This window comes from Rhipicephalus sanguineus, chromosome 7, assembly GCF_013339695.2.
Source record: "Rhipicephalus sanguineus isolate Rsan-2018 chromosome 7, BIME_Rsan_1.4, whole genome shotgun sequence".
Lineage (NCBI taxonomy): Eukaryota > Metazoa > Arthropoda > Arachnida > Ixodida > Ixodidae > Rhipicephalus > Rhipicephalus sanguineus.
Window position 1 is genome coordinate 76,850,852 of NC_051182.1, and position 14,166 is coordinate 76,865,017.

At 49.2% G+C, this 14,166-nt stretch overlaps 2 protein-coding genes across 26 annotated transcripts in view; both read right to left on the bottom strand.

The window, feature by feature from the left end:
* LOC119399538 (myosin heavy chain, muscle-like) overlaps positions 1-14,166 on the bottom strand; it is a 145,764-nt gene that overhangs the window by 97,508 nt on the left and 34,090 nt on the right. For 18 of the 25 annotated variants that reach the window (XM_049417777.1, XM_049417754.1, XM_049417758.1 and 15 more), the window contains 8 exons: positions 13,786-13,922; positions 13,431-13,512; positions 12,377-13,207; positions 10,028-10,084; positions 9,112-9,365; positions 7,879-7,957; positions 6,566-6,811; positions 5,908-6,104 (listed from right to left, as the gene is read on the bottom strand). In XM_049417777.1, the coding sequence (XP_049273734.1) occupies positions 5,908-6,104; positions 6,566-6,811; positions 7,879-7,957; positions 9,112-9,365; positions 10,028-10,084; positions 12,377-13,207; positions 13,431-13,512; positions 13,786-13,922 (1,883 nt within the window). Of the gene's footprint in view, positions 1-4,010; positions 4,377-4,832; positions 5,151-5,249; positions 5,434-5,907; positions 6,105-6,565; positions 6,812-7,878; positions 7,958-8,184; positions 8,264-9,111; positions 9,366-10,027; positions 10,085-12,376; positions 13,208-13,430; positions 13,513-13,785; positions 13,923-14,166 lie in introns of those variants that run through there. The other 7 variants (XM_049417776.1, XM_049417767.1, XM_049417764.1 and 4 more) reach the window with 7 other exon arrangements.
* LOC125759315 (myosin heavy chain, muscle-like) lies at positions 2,007-3,402 on the bottom strand. Its single transcript, XM_049417778.1, has 2 exons — positions 3,039-3,402; positions 2,007-2,379 (listed from the first exon to the last, which is right to left on the bottom strand). The coding sequence occupies exons 1-2, from the start codon at positions 3,321-3,323 to the stop codon at positions 2,098-2,100; spliced, it is 567 nt and encodes a 188-aa protein (XP_049273735.1). The 5' UTR covers positions 3,324-3,402; the 3' UTR covers positions 2,007-2,097.

Consider the following 14,166-nt stretch of genomic DNA (forward strand, 5'->3'; position numbering starts at 1 on the left):
AAAAAAATAAAGATAATGATTGATGGGCTACTGGGATTGGGACTAGGTATTGCCCGAGTTCGGTTTTCTCCCCCTAGCTATCTGGCAGATACTATAACAAAGTCTGTCGCACTTGCTTGTCAATCTTCAATGTACGTTTTGCTTGTCAATCTTCAGTTTATCAAAGGCGAGCTTGCCTCTCTTATCCTGCATCTTGGCAAATTCAAGTAACTTCCACCTTGCTAACCTGGTCGCAACAGAGAAATCTTCTATAATAGAATAGGTCAAGCCATTAAGCTTATGCGCAGATGCAAGAATTCGCTGCTTGTCTTTGAAGAATGTAAGTTTCGCGACGATAGGTCTGTGCTTATTCACGGCGAAGTTCCCTAGTCGATGAACACGCTTATACTGGCTCTCACTGACAGTAACGCCCAGCTGTTGGGAGCAGATGGTAACAATATTCTGCTCGGAATCGGCCAACTTTCCTTTCTCATCGTCTTCAAGCCCAAAGAAAAGCAATTCCGACCGGTGAGACCTGTTCTCAGCGTCGTCGCATCTTTCTGTAACTTCGTTTAGTCTTGCAGCCAGGTCCCACAAGGAAGGGTGAAAGCCGCTGAGCTTAGGTTTGCTAAGTGACTCTATAGTGCTTCCCAGCGTGTGAACGCGGCCAGACGGCTGCTGAATTGCCATAACTGTAGCTTGTTGCGTTTCTCTGATGCCATTGAGCTCATTAGGTATTTCCGTTTGACCGTTTTCGAGCCTACGCGTCGTATTGAATACGAACGAAAGCAAATCCTCTAGCGTTATTTGCACAGGCGGCGGACCAGAATTTGTCTCTACATCGCCGGCCATTAAGAGCAGCAAGGACAAGGCCGTGGAACAACATCGCCACATTGATCAAATGAAGCCCTTCGTCATAGCAGAGCACTTTGGTGTGCACGACACCGTAAACAGATAGAAGGGCGGAAAGAATAAGGCCAAATCTGAACGCGAAGTCAAACTGTGGGTGTTCAGAAGCACCCACATTTCAGGATTAACGCATAAACTTTGTTTTTAAGTGTTTCTAAGCTACAGTGACATTCTATACAGATGAGTCCTTGCGTTATGCTTAAATCTGAATATGTCCACAAATGTTGGCTAACGGCTACGAAGCAAGCAAAAACCACGACTGCGTCCTTCAGCGAAGCGAAGCACCACGTTGGCTTAGGAATGATGCAGCTTTTACTGAAAGTTAGAACAGAAATTGACGAGTGCCAAATAAAATAGTGAGTGCGTATAACATAATGACGTCTCCAGGACACTTCTTTGGCGTTCTGAAAACGTGCCAAGAGTATTTACGCGCTGGCCCGCAGAAAGCATGACCGTCGAGCAAAGCACGCTAACAAGCTTGCTTGCTCGCCGGGCATTCATTAAGCAGCACTATTCTGCTATATGAGGCACGCGCACTTAGCATAGCAGTGGAGCATCGGACTTCGGTATTACGATCCTGCAGCTGAAGTTCTGCGGTCAGAACACTCGGAACATTTGAATTCTGATATATCCTGCGTACAAGGGTGCTGTGCTGACGTCAGAAACACGCGTTCTTGTTTGTGTGTTGGTGACATGACCGGCCAGATACAGCGTCCTTTCAGGCGGCACCGGCCTGAAGGGTGTCGCGTGAGGCCAAGAACTGCTAATCGCGTTCCTATGTTTAAAACAGCGGGATGAAATCCCGGTCGCAGTGTCCGTATTTACGATGAAGGCGAAAATGCTTGAGGCCCGTGTGCTTATATTTAGGTGCACGTTAAGAACCCCAGGTGGCCGAAATTGCTGGAGCCCTCCACTACGGCGCCCCTCAAAGTCATATCCTGGTTTTGGGACGGCAAATCCCAACAACTATTATCACGTTTGAGGTACAGAACAACATTCAATGTATTTAGAAACGCTTCGGCGTCCGCAGGCGCGGGGCGCGGCAGACACCCGAAGGCGAATGCACTACAAGGGCGAGACCAAATCTTGGAAAGTGTCGTTTATTGTTCCGTCGTTTGCTCGCCTTCTCGAGCGGCCGTAGTAATAGTGGTAGTGATCGTTTGTGGCAGGGGGTCAGAAGAAAGACGAGTAGAGAAGGCGTCGTTGTGCTTAGGTCCTGAGGGGCGGGGCAGAGGTCAGACCGGGAGACATGGCGCGGCCGGCGGATGCGGAGCTGCGGTTCTTTGCGCGAAGCTTCGCCAACGTGTTCTCGGCCATGTCGGCGCGCTCCTCGGCGTCCTCGAGTTCTTGCTGCACCTTGCGGAACTTGGCCAGGTTGAGAGCGGCGATCTCCTCGGCCTCCTCGATCTGGCGCTTGTACGTCTTGATCTTCTGCTGGAGCTTGTCGACAAGGTCCTGCATGCGCTCGTGGTTCTTGCGGTCCTCTTCGGCCTGTGAGTAAGTGAGCAAAAATGGGTTTGGTCAGACACGTCAACATGCTAAAAGAGTGTTCCATATAGTAAACCTGCTTCACAGCTCTCGCGGATAATTTGCTTCACCGACCCATAACAAAACGTTTATCGTTTTGTTATGGGTCGGTGAAGAAGGAATGGAAGCAGGGCCGTGAGCCAAAACGAGGATGTGAATATGAGGCGCGCTATGGTATCCACTTTAATTTTGGCAAGCTACGGTTCATTGATGTGTAGCTAAATATAAGAGGTGTTTTGCATTTTGTCCCACCAAAATACGGCTACCATGGATTTAAAGATTTGTCAAGTAATTTTGTTCTTACAGATTCCGCCAATTAATCTCCGTTGTTAGGACAGTTGCGACTTTCGATTAATGTAACATGGGTCGCCACGCTCGAGTCGTATATTATGTATCGAGATATCTGATTCAAAGTAAGTTGTGATGTCGTAACAGAAGTAGTTCATCTTTCCCACGATATGGGGTATAAATCGGCTAACACAAGACCCGTTAAGGTCACCGAGGATAAAACAAAATCACAAGCGCTAGCTTCCAATGAGTTCTGACGCGAGAAGTGGCAATTTTCCCCTCGTGGAAGACCTGTGCGTGGTGGAGCAATATTTGCTGCTTTTAGATTCACGTACCTGGAATTGCAGCTCCTTGATGCGGCGTTCGCTCTTGCGGAAGTTTTTGGCGGCGTCTCCGTGCCTGCGCTGCTCGTTCTCCAGTTCGTTCTCGAGCTCGCGCACCTTCTGTTCCAGCTTCTGAATGATCTTCTTGCCGCCCTTGAGCGCAGCGGCCTCGGCCTCGTCCAGGCGCACCTGGAGCTCCTTCATCTGCTGCTCAAGCGCCTTGCGCAGCTTCTCCTGCTGCAGAGCGTGGTCTTGCTCGGCGCGGAGTTCGTCGGCGAGACGGGCGGCGTCCACCATCGCCTTCTTGGCCTTCTCCTCCGACTGCTTGGCTTCGTTCAGCACCTCGTCCAGGTCGGCCTACGAGGAACAATCACGTAAGGACAAGCTTTTTCCAAGATTACTGGTAATCGCCAGATAGCGTTATATTGAAGTATTATTCCACAATATTTTTACCCACGAACACAATGTTTTGATTGAGCTGCTTGCTGTGTAAGCATGAATTCGTTAGTATAATGTTATTTCGAGCCCTATATTCCTTACCATGTTGCCCACTAAAATCTAACAGTACAAACTCCGATAAATTATTCAATTTACATTGTCGTTTTCATATTAGCAAGCTGCGTAAAATTAAATGTGCTTTGAAAAACTGTTTCTTGCACGCCACCAGAGAAAACGTGAGCGATTCAATCATAATTTTTTTAGTCCTTTCTATTTAAACGGCACCACGAGTCGGAAGGGAGCACGCAAAGAATACAGATGATGGTAGATGAGTCGTTAAGGCAAAGTCCTGTCATCATAACAATAATTACCTGAAGTGCCTGATCTCTCCTTCCAGCTTCCCTCTTGGCCACAGACAGGAAGCGGTCTGCGCGGACAGTTCGTTGACCTGCTCGTGCATCTCGCTGAGTTCGGCTTCGCCGGCGCGGCGGGCGCGGTCCGACTGTTCCAGCAGGCTGGCGGCTCTCCTCCAGTTCGCCGTGAAGAGCGTTGCAGCGGCGTTCAGCCGAGGCGTACTGTTCGCGGGCTTCGTCGCGGGCGCGCTGTTTCCTCTCGAGGGCGGTCTGCAGGTCCTTGACGTTCTGCTGGTACTCTTGAGGTTCTTCTGCGCCTCGGCGTTGGCCTTGTTGGCGTGGTCCAGGGCGATTTCAAGTTCGTTGATGTCGCTCTCCAGCTTCTTCTTGAGCCTGAGCGCCTCGGCCTTACCCTTGGCTTCAGCCTCGAGGCTGGCCTGCATAGAGTCGAGCGCCCGCTGGTGGTTCTTGCGTGTGTTCTCAAACTCCTCCTCTTCTCCTGGATTCGTCGGTCGATCTCCTGCCGCACCTGCGACAGCTCGAGCTGTGCACGCAGCACCTGAAATAGCAGAGAAAAGAGAGGAGTGAGCACAAATGACACATGCAAGAAACCATTGCTTAGAGTTCAAAAGTTTCTTGAATTGCAAATTTTGACGTGCCCTCCCTGTCCACGCCCTTGTTAATACGCATTTAACGTTCATCCTCTTCATGGCGTGATAAAACACGCACGCTTCCCACTACTACAATGCTTAAGCTGTGCTTAAAAGCAGTGGAGGACGCTTCAAAATGTGTTGTTAAATAACACCTTGAGACCACGCATATGAATTCCTTCCCCCATAAAGCTGTCGCAGTGAAGTATAACTATGTCAGGCACCACAGTTCAATTCCTATGTGCTTTTGACAAGCCTTATTGTGTACACATACTTTGTCGAACGAAATACTCAGTGTATACTATCCTTAATACTATGCTTGCTGGAAGAACAAGTCGGAGTGAAAGCGGTGAAATTTGCCGTACCTTGTTCTCCTCCTGCTCAAGCGCGGCCTCGGCCTCCTCGAGCGCAGCCTGCAGCTCCTCCTTCTCCATCTCGAGCCTCTTGCGAGACTTCTCAAGCTCGTGAACGCTTCGGCCACCCTCGCCAAGTTGGTCCATGAGGTCCTTGATCTCATCCTGCAGATTCTTGTTTTCGCGCTTGACAGCCTCGTAGTGTTCCTGGCTCTCCTCGTAGGCGGCGCGCAGCTTGAACACCTCGGTGGAGTAGTTACGGCACTCCTTCTGAGACGCGTCCAGCTCGGCAGCGAGGTCGTCAACCTTGGCCTTCCATTCGGCGATGACCTACGCCGATCGCAGCAACGAACAAGAGTGAGGGAACGTTACACACATGTCCACTCAGTACCTTATAGAGAAAGCTGATTTCATTCATTGAGCGCGTACCTTGTCGAAGGACTTCTGGCGCTTCTCGAGAGAGGCAGCAAGAGCGTTGGCCTTGTCCACCTCGATGGACATGTCCTCCAGCTCTCCCTGCAGATGTGCCTTTGTCTTCTCGAGTCCGCTGCACTTGGCGTTCAGCTGCTCCATGGCCTCCTCTGCCTCCTGGAGTTTGGCATGCAGCTTGCGCCTGCGTGATAATGAAGCGATGCATGTTCATGAGAATTCCTCCGCCACAGTGAACAAATATCGTAGTTTGCGGCGATATCCACGCTCATAGCAGTGTTTCTGGAAGGCGCTATGCCACCTTTTGACCTGTTACACAGATTTGTCCATTATAAAATTGAATGAGCAGTCTCATTGTTATTATTACGAAGGCGATTTTAGGGTTTCTGTACACGAGATGCTTTCAGCTCCAAGGAAGAAAAGCTTTCTGTCTTCTCTTCACGAACCCGGGTTGGTCGTGAGTAAAAACAAGTAGAGAAACGTGAAACGGCAAGTAACTACGCCTCAGTTTAACCTATCCAAGTAAGCTGAAGTTTTACTATTATTGTTTCGCACGCTGCATAACCTCGCAATGAAATTAACAATAGGCGTCTTCGCTCATTGAATTTACATATTGCACTGTACAATGAAATAGGAACATAAGATATTGAAAACTCACTTGGCTTCCTCGAGTTCCTCCAGCCGCGCCAGACCCTCGCTCTCGTACTTGGAGCGCCAGAGCTGAGCCTCGGCGTTGGCCTTGCTGAGCTGGCGCTGGAAGTCAGCCTTAGCTTCCTGTTCTTCTTCGATGCTCTCGCGCAGGTTGTCCAGGTCGTGTTCCAGGTTGCGGTACTTGCCAAGGATAGCAGCGCGCTCCTGCAGTGGTATTCGGGTCGGCGAATTAAGCTACTGCTATGGTGTAAAAGCAATACTACGCTACTGCGAAAGCAGCGAGGCTTCATTGGGGGAAATCCTGACAGTGGTCACGGTTAATACCACTTGGGAAATGTTAATCATAAGCAGCGTTAAGTGTAACAACGATGGAGTTTAACCAAGGTATACCGATCATATCGTAGACCAGTTTTGAAAGCAAGCGTGTGTTAAATGAGGGCCTGGAAGGCGCTCATTGGAGCAGCAGCAGCCCTACACTTCCAACGTAGGGTCAAACAAATTCGTACTATAAGTCGAATATTTCCGGCATTGGGAACGATATACCATTTTGCTGTCACATTTATACCAATTGTTCTGTATACTGAACTGGTCTACTTGTATTAAAACTTAGTGTATACACATGAAACACCCCATCGCTTGTCGTCGACTGAACAGTAGCCACTCACCCGAGCTTCCTCGTCGGCTTGCCGCTTGGCCTCCTCGAGTTGCGTGGCGAGTGAAGCCTTGATCTTGTTCAGTTGTGCCACCTGCGACTCGGCCTCCTCGAGCTGTCGTTGTAACTCGCTGTTCTCAACACTCATCTTCTTCTTAGAGCCATCCAGGTCATTGAGCGTGCGGTTCGTCTCATCAAGCTTGAACTGGGCATCGGCGAGCTGAACCTCCAGTTGTTTCACCTGTTTCTCAGCGTTTGCCTTTTCGTTTTAGGCACGAGGGAAAGAATATGGAAATGAAAGTTAGTGCTTGGTCCAGGCTGGATGGATATCGAAGATGCATTGTTAACAAGTTAGAAAAGTGTGATGTCTACAGTGCGAGTGACATATGAAGCACATTTTTGTGAAGCATTCGATTGTTTGCGTGTAATGTTTAGTGCCTGTTGTGGTAGTGACACTGAGGAATTGCATTAAATATAAGCGTAAGTAGTACCGATGTGAGTGCGGGTTAAAAATTGTTTGAGTAGTGTGAGTAGTGAACTGTGTAGTGCTTGTTACGACGCTGAATTAAGCCGCGTGGAAACAATGTTTTCCAGTGCTGTCACATGTGAAAAGTAACCAGTTACGTACACAATTGCTTAAGTATAGGATGAAATCTGCTTTGGTGTAACACAACTTGAGTTGCAATACAATAATAATCACAAATAATGGGACGGGGTATGCATGCTCTTTTCAATAAGGGTGTCGTGCATAGCGGGCGAGGGTAAAAAGCTTTGGCAGATGCTTGACCGAAGCTTTTCTACATAGAGCAAGGTGAACGCTTTTGAAATCTGCCCGCACACAGCGTTTTTGCCTTGGAAGCTGTCAACCGATGAGCTTGTCATCACGTTTCAATTTCTGGTTGTTCTGTAGCTTCCGTTGGCGTCGACTGCTTCATAACTTCCGAATCATAGTGACGCCTCCCTAATGTATCAGTGATTATTTTGCACGGAACTGCGTTACGAGCGTCAAGGTAGAGGTGGCACTGTCAGATGAAATTCGTTTTTGACAGTATTCCTTTAGAACTATTCGCCCGAAAGCGGACGAGAAACGAATGCGAATTATGTGGCACATGTCTTTGCACGAGGAAACTTCACGCCCTAAAGAAGTCGTAGCTACAGGATACGAATTCGCTTTCAATAACATAACGAGGCTGGCAGTGCTTATGACTGATGTGAGAACGACTGCACGGAGCAGCGAACCGGTAATAACTGTTAGGTAGCTGTCCGGTGCGTTTGCTGTGTGCGGGCAAACTGGACAGTGTGTACATTCTCGAAGGGAAGGGATACCTGTGACTTGTTGCTGTGGTCCAGGAGGGATTGGAGGTCGGACACTTCGGCAGCCAGGGTAGCACGCTCCTTTTCAACTCTATGTGTACATTCAGGGTAAGGGGGAAGAGGAGGGAGGAAGGAGAGAAATGGTGGGGCTCAAAAGTGGGCTCGCACACTTGAGGGAAGAACCCCTACTGGAGCTGAGGGCAAGGCTCGTCTCTTTCACTTCTAACAGGCGGGACCAGAGAGTGCAGGTTCGGCACGGTGTAGGCCATCTCGGATCGGGAAGGAACTGATCGGGGCTGATCAAAAGGGTGCTTTTACCTTATCCCGGTTAAGGTGCTCTACATTGGCGCGCATGTCCTCCAGTTCGCTTTTGATCTGTGCCTTCTCTTTTTCCACCCTGCCAAGCCAAAGTGTCGTTATAAAAACTGATTTTCCCGTGGTCAAGAGGGATGTCCAAAGGACTGGGCTCGAAGAAAACGCTTTGCGGCACAAAAGGCAAACACACACACGCACACAAACTACTGGCGTGTCAAACAGCATAAAGACAAGAATATAGGAGAGAAGCGGTTTTTGAAAATCCAGCGTAAAGAAATCACGCTGTCATCCGCAGCTGCTTTTGCCAGTCGAAGAACTCGCATGCAGTTTCTGGTGACTGCAACTTCCCCAAGATTAAAAAAAGCCTCTCGAGCGTAGAAAATGACTCGGGTATCGTTGACAGCCAATATAAAAAAGAGTAACAAAAAATAAGACGACGTTGGGCTGTGCAGTCGTGCATTTGGTAATTCAAATGCTGTCCCAATCAAAACAGTCAAAATGCGCTTCGACGGTTCAGCTTTAGGGCTGTATCATGTGTTCACATAATGTTATGAAAATCGCTGAAGATAGCGCTATATTACTTCGCTTCGTCGTTTCATAGGCGTCCACGAAATAAATAAAATAGGGCACTCCAATTCAAAGCTTCACGCGCATCGCTCAATCTATCAAGGATTTGTTAATCAAGTAAAAAAATACGTTAAGTCTTGGCGATATCTTAGCTGCTCAGAAGGTAACACATCGCTCGTATAAAGTGGGCCTTTCCGCCAGAACACACAGCTGACTATGGCCGCAAGGCTGAAGCCTACAACTGGTACACTGATTAAAGTTGGCTCTTTGGCAGCCTACATATTTGCTAGAACAGAAGCTAACACTTCTATAGCGAAAAGCGCTCTGGAGCATCTGCTTATGGAAAAAAGAATGGCCGCTTACTTGGCCTTGTGCTTGTTGAGCTGGTCGATCTGCTCAGACATCTCGGCAACCGAGTCGTTGTGCTTCTTGCGCAGGTTGGACATGGCCTGTTCATGCTGCAGGTTGGACTCCTCGAGGTCGCGCCTGAGCTTGGCGAGTTCGGCTTCGCGGCGCTTGTTCAGCTCCACTTGGGCCGACGTAGCGCCTCCCGATTCCTCGAGACGCTCACTCAGCTCTTCGATCTCACGTGCAAGGTCGGCGCGCTGCTTCTCAGCCTAGAATCCGATGGTGATGAAAGGTAACAAAGTCGCACTTGTTTCTTTGTAGGCACAAGTTTTCAAACGTTAGATATGTACTGTAGCACGACACTTTTAAAACCAATACATTGAACGAAAGACAGCTTTAGAGTTCGTAGCACTGTCCGGAAAGACGAAGCCGGCTGCACAATTGCATATACGCGAGCAATCACGTTCGTTTTATTTGCGCATCAGCCGACTTCTGCGCGATGTAAGTAAGATAATCAAGTTTACAAATTAAGCGAACATTAGTGCCAGGCCTGTCACAGTAACGTGGTACACAATTTCGTCGATGATAAATCGCTGCGTTTTGCCACGTTTAATTATTGTTTCAGCTGCTTGGAGCGCTTTAAGACAGCTGCATGTATTTGGTTACCCCGCATAGGAGTGGCTCCTTAAAAATTATCGAACCCAGTAATGACGACCTATGGAACCAATAAAGCTAACCACCATACGTACTGCTATATGGCAAAATGACAGGTGCTAAGAGCTCTCTGCTCACTCAAGGATAATGTGCTCACTAAGGCTGGGGTCGCAGATGCCCTGACAATGACTGGCGTTGACAGTTCTAGCACGTTCTTTTTTCCTGACTAGTTTATTCTTACTCCAAAGCCTGAGACAATATCAGTACGCCAACTTACCTTGGCACGGGCCTGGCGTTCAGCTTCCAGTTCCTCTTCCAGCTCCTCGATGCGGGCCTAGAAGAAAAGGCCACACCATGTGACACATAATCCAAACTGAGGGGGGCCCCTCGCAGAAGCAACCACACTTGCGTAGTCCTTGACCAGGGGACGACGACGTCCCCGTCATTGCCTACAAATATTCCCCGTCTCAACCAGCAGCCAAAGCTCCCCACGTGTTCCACAATGGGAACAAGCACTACGGCGCCGAAAGTGCCGCAGAAGCATGCTTTAGGCAAAGCCGATGAAGAGCCACTCAAACCACGACAAAGCACGTGGACGTCAGGCGAGCCGCACGCGCCGAACACGCGGCAGGGTGCTGGCTGCCCGGTAAATCCAGAGTGGTTAGCCAAGCGACGACGTATGACACAAAGCACAAGCACACCCAGTAGTACAATCAGTAGCTACGACTGGTCTCGAGGCATACTTCATAGATGAGGTGTACTGTGGCGGGGCTGGACGCGAGTACGGGTTCCTGGGCCTGGCGGACAAGCCGCTTGCTCTCAGCGCTGAGTCGGTAGTTTGGCGAGATGTACGGTCCCTTCTGGAGCGGGTAGAAGGAGTCCTCGAGCAGCGCGTCGCCAGCCGTGGCCACAACCTTGGGCTTCCTGACGGGAGCCGATGCACCGTTGACCAACGGGCCATTTTCGCGGGCTAATCCGTTGGACAGGCTGTTCTGGACGGCGCGAGCTGCTTCGAGCGCTGGGGAGCTCTCCATGTCGTCTGGTTCGTCGAGGAGTGAGGAGCGAGGAGCACCGCGGTTCGCTCGGGTCGGTACTGACGGCTCGAGTCTGCTGGCGACGCGTTAAAAGGGTGGGAGGCCCCAGAGGCTTCGGGAAACCCGAGCTGGGCTCCCTCGCCCCCGGCGCCGTTCACTCACCAAAAATACCTATGGCCCGAAATATGTACGCGTTCGCTCCCGCTCGCGCGGCTCCCCTGACTCACCGCCGGCAGCTAGCGCTAACAGGGCAGCGCGTTTTTTCGAGACCTTCTCACCCTGCAAACGTGTTTTCTTTTTGGCGCTTCAGGTCTGCAGCCCATCACTTCCCAGTCAACTTTTCACCTGGTGAAGGGGGCCCGTTCGCGGTGCAACGGCCTGCGGTCACGTGGACGTCTGTAGCGTTCTCCCAGTTTGGCTGGCGAACGACGGGCACAAGCGGTTGCGGTGGCGGTAAGGTCCTCAAGGACGGAGTTTGGGCCCGAACTGCCACGGACGGCGAGCTGTCTCGCTTACACGCGGAGACAGGTAAGCCGCTTTCTTTAGACACGGTAATCACCTTCTCTTTTCTTTTTTGTCTGTCAGAAGCTCATACTTTCCTCGAGCTGATATTTTGGGACATTTTTCGAATTCTTGACCGAGCCTTTGGCCATTATTCTTCGCCACCCTCTGAATCACTTTCTTTTACACTGTGCACACTAAAGATTATTCGTTACTTTGATGTGTCTCGCGCTAGAATTGCCTATGGCGTCAAGTTTCTTCTCCAGCAAAGAAGAAAGAACTCAAGACGACTATATTTAACAAAGCCGCGCATTCAGTAGGGCTACATTTGATTCTTTTTTAGGTGTATTACTGCTACTAGTTTTAAAAGAACCCATGAATACTTTCTCCATCTGAATCTTTATCGCTGATCTCTTTATTGCTTGAGGGAAATATACTAATAGTGGGGCATCCTGCATTCCAGCTTTTCTGCCTTAGATTGGTCACGACGAAATTCTTATTCGTTATGGGTGGGCATGTTTTCTCAGTACGAGCACTTTATGTATCGCCTAAGACATCGCTTACTGATATTGCGAGTAACATATTGCAATTTCTCGCCTTCTGTCTTCGCGCACAAGTGCTTTTAATCTGGTGGACTCGTCAGAAGAACACTGAACTGCTACATTAAAATGCGCGACAATGTTTAAAAAAGCGTATTAACTATTCCACTGTTCTACGGATTAAAATTGCTAGCTCTCTCACGCTACTGTAGTCATTCTCGTGCCATTACGCTCAATCCTGTTGAAGGTAACTGAAAATGAAAGCAAAGCGTTCGTTCTCCTTCAGTAGAAAAGCCAGAATAGATTAGCCACCGCGTTTACCCGCGGGATACGCCTTTGTCTGATTCAGGATGAGTGAAGTTTTCATGTCGTCAAGATATTCAAAGCGAATATAAAACATCGACGGTTTATGCATTTCTCACTACAAGCTCTTGCACCTTTCAAAGAATGCCTACTCTCTACCCCTACGACGGCAAAGTGTGGTTGCCCATGCTTCGTAAAAGCGCAGAGGAGAAGATGGACAAGGCGAATAAAAAAAAACGCACGTCTTACCTGCAGTTCCTTGATCTGCTTCTGCAGCTTGGCAACCAGAGCCTGTTCATCCTCGAGCTTCGCAGCCAAGCTGGCCATCTCCTTCTCCTTGCGCTGCAGGTTCTGCTCCATCTCCTTCTTGTGCTTCTCGAGATCGGCGACGGCCTCCTGGGCGAGCTTGAGATCGCCTTCAACCTTGCGCTTGTTCTTCTCCAGGTCGGCGCGCGCCTTCTTTTCGCGCTCGAGGGAGTCCTCAAGTTCGTCGAGGGTCTGCTCAAGCTTGGCCTTGACCTTGTTCAGGTGGTTAACCTTGTCCTCGGTGGCCTGCAGGTCTTCAGCAGTCTTCTGGTTCTGTTCCTGCAGCTGCTTCTTCTCCTTGTTGAGCTTGTTGATGAGCTCGTCCTGGTGCTGGATCTCGTCGTTGAGGTTGCGGATCTGGTGGTCCTTGGTGGCCTTGTCCTGTTCCGCCTTCTGCAGAGCAAGTTCCATATCCTCGATGTCCTTCTTAAGACTAGAGACCTCGCTTTCGAGCTTCTTCTTTGTCTGTGTCAGCTGAGAGTGCGCGTCTTCCTCGTGCGACAACCTGTCGTTCAGGTCTTGCAGTTGAGACTCGAGGTCATTCTTCTGGGTGAGAGCTTTGTTGAGACGCTCCTCAACGTCGCCCGCGCCCATGCGCTCGGCTTCGAGCTGCAGGAAGAGATCGTTCTTCTCCTGCAGGATCTTGACGTTCTTGTCTTCGAGCTCCTTGCGAAGCTTCTCCTCCTTGTCAAGGGCCTCCTGGGTCTTCTTGAGCTTCTCCTCAAGCTCCTTGAGTTCGTCTTCCACGCGGGCAACAGACAGCAGGGGCTTGACCTGTAATGAAGAAGTGCTTGCGTGTTAACGTTTAAGCCCGAATTATCATATAATTATGTTCCTCAACCGATGAACGAATGCCAATGAGTGTAAAATGCTTATTTTTGTACAATGAAGTCCCGATATACGTAAGAGTTTTTTGAAAGCATCATTTGATTGCACGTTAATTTTAGGCATAATGCGGAATGCCAAAGTGTACCGTTCTCAATACAACTTTTCATACCTTGCTGTACAGCTTCCACCACAGCCAGTTGCGCAGTTGGAGGAACTTGCGAAGGTTGCGCTGAATGACCAACAGTGCGACCCTGAAAATAATAAGAGATTCATTTTAAAGATCTGGCGTTAAAATGTGGAACTTCAAATCTATGTTGTAAATAGCTGACGTGGGGTAAAAAGGCAAGTAACTTGTTCATGGAAGTGAAGGGAATGTAGCCGGCTCCTGTCATGGAACGAGACACAATAACGACATGGACATGTTCTACAGCGATGATACCGTTAAGCACTTATGGGACGACGTCCGCCGTTGCATATATTGTTGAGGCGATAGAAACACCAAGCGAATAATAATGAAGTCACACCTCTGTTCCTTGAGCTTCTGGAAGTGCTTCTTGGTAAGGTACCAGCGCACGGCAGCCTGGATCATGGTGATGATCTTGCCGAGACGCTCATCACGCATTTCTTCAAGGCGACCCAAGACGCCGGCCCTGAAGAAGATCTGTACGACAACCGAGATCAGTTTAGTGACATTTCATCTTTAATGACGCAGAAACTATCCGCATACTACGCTCATTCAATTATCGGAGAAAAATGACGAGGAGTGTCACATACTTAATAAGACAGAATTTATGTGCGACGAACACATTGAAGTGAGCAAAACTGAGCGAAATTACATGGTCATGAGTATTTTGTAGTATGTGAACTAGTTAAAGAGAATGCTATCTACGCACTAATTCGAAGTC

What these genes read in the sequence shown, in the direction of transcription:
- LOC125759315 (XM_049417778.1), bottom strand. Translation starts at nt 3,323, where the DNA reads ATGGTGGACGCCGCCCGTCTCGCCGACGAACTCCGCGCCGAGCAAGAC. An exon ending in TCAAGGAGCTGCAATTCCAG is followed by an intron (nt 2,380 to 3,038) that starts GTACGTGAATCT and finishes ACTTACTCACAG; the next exon opens with GCCGAAGAGGACCGCAAGAA.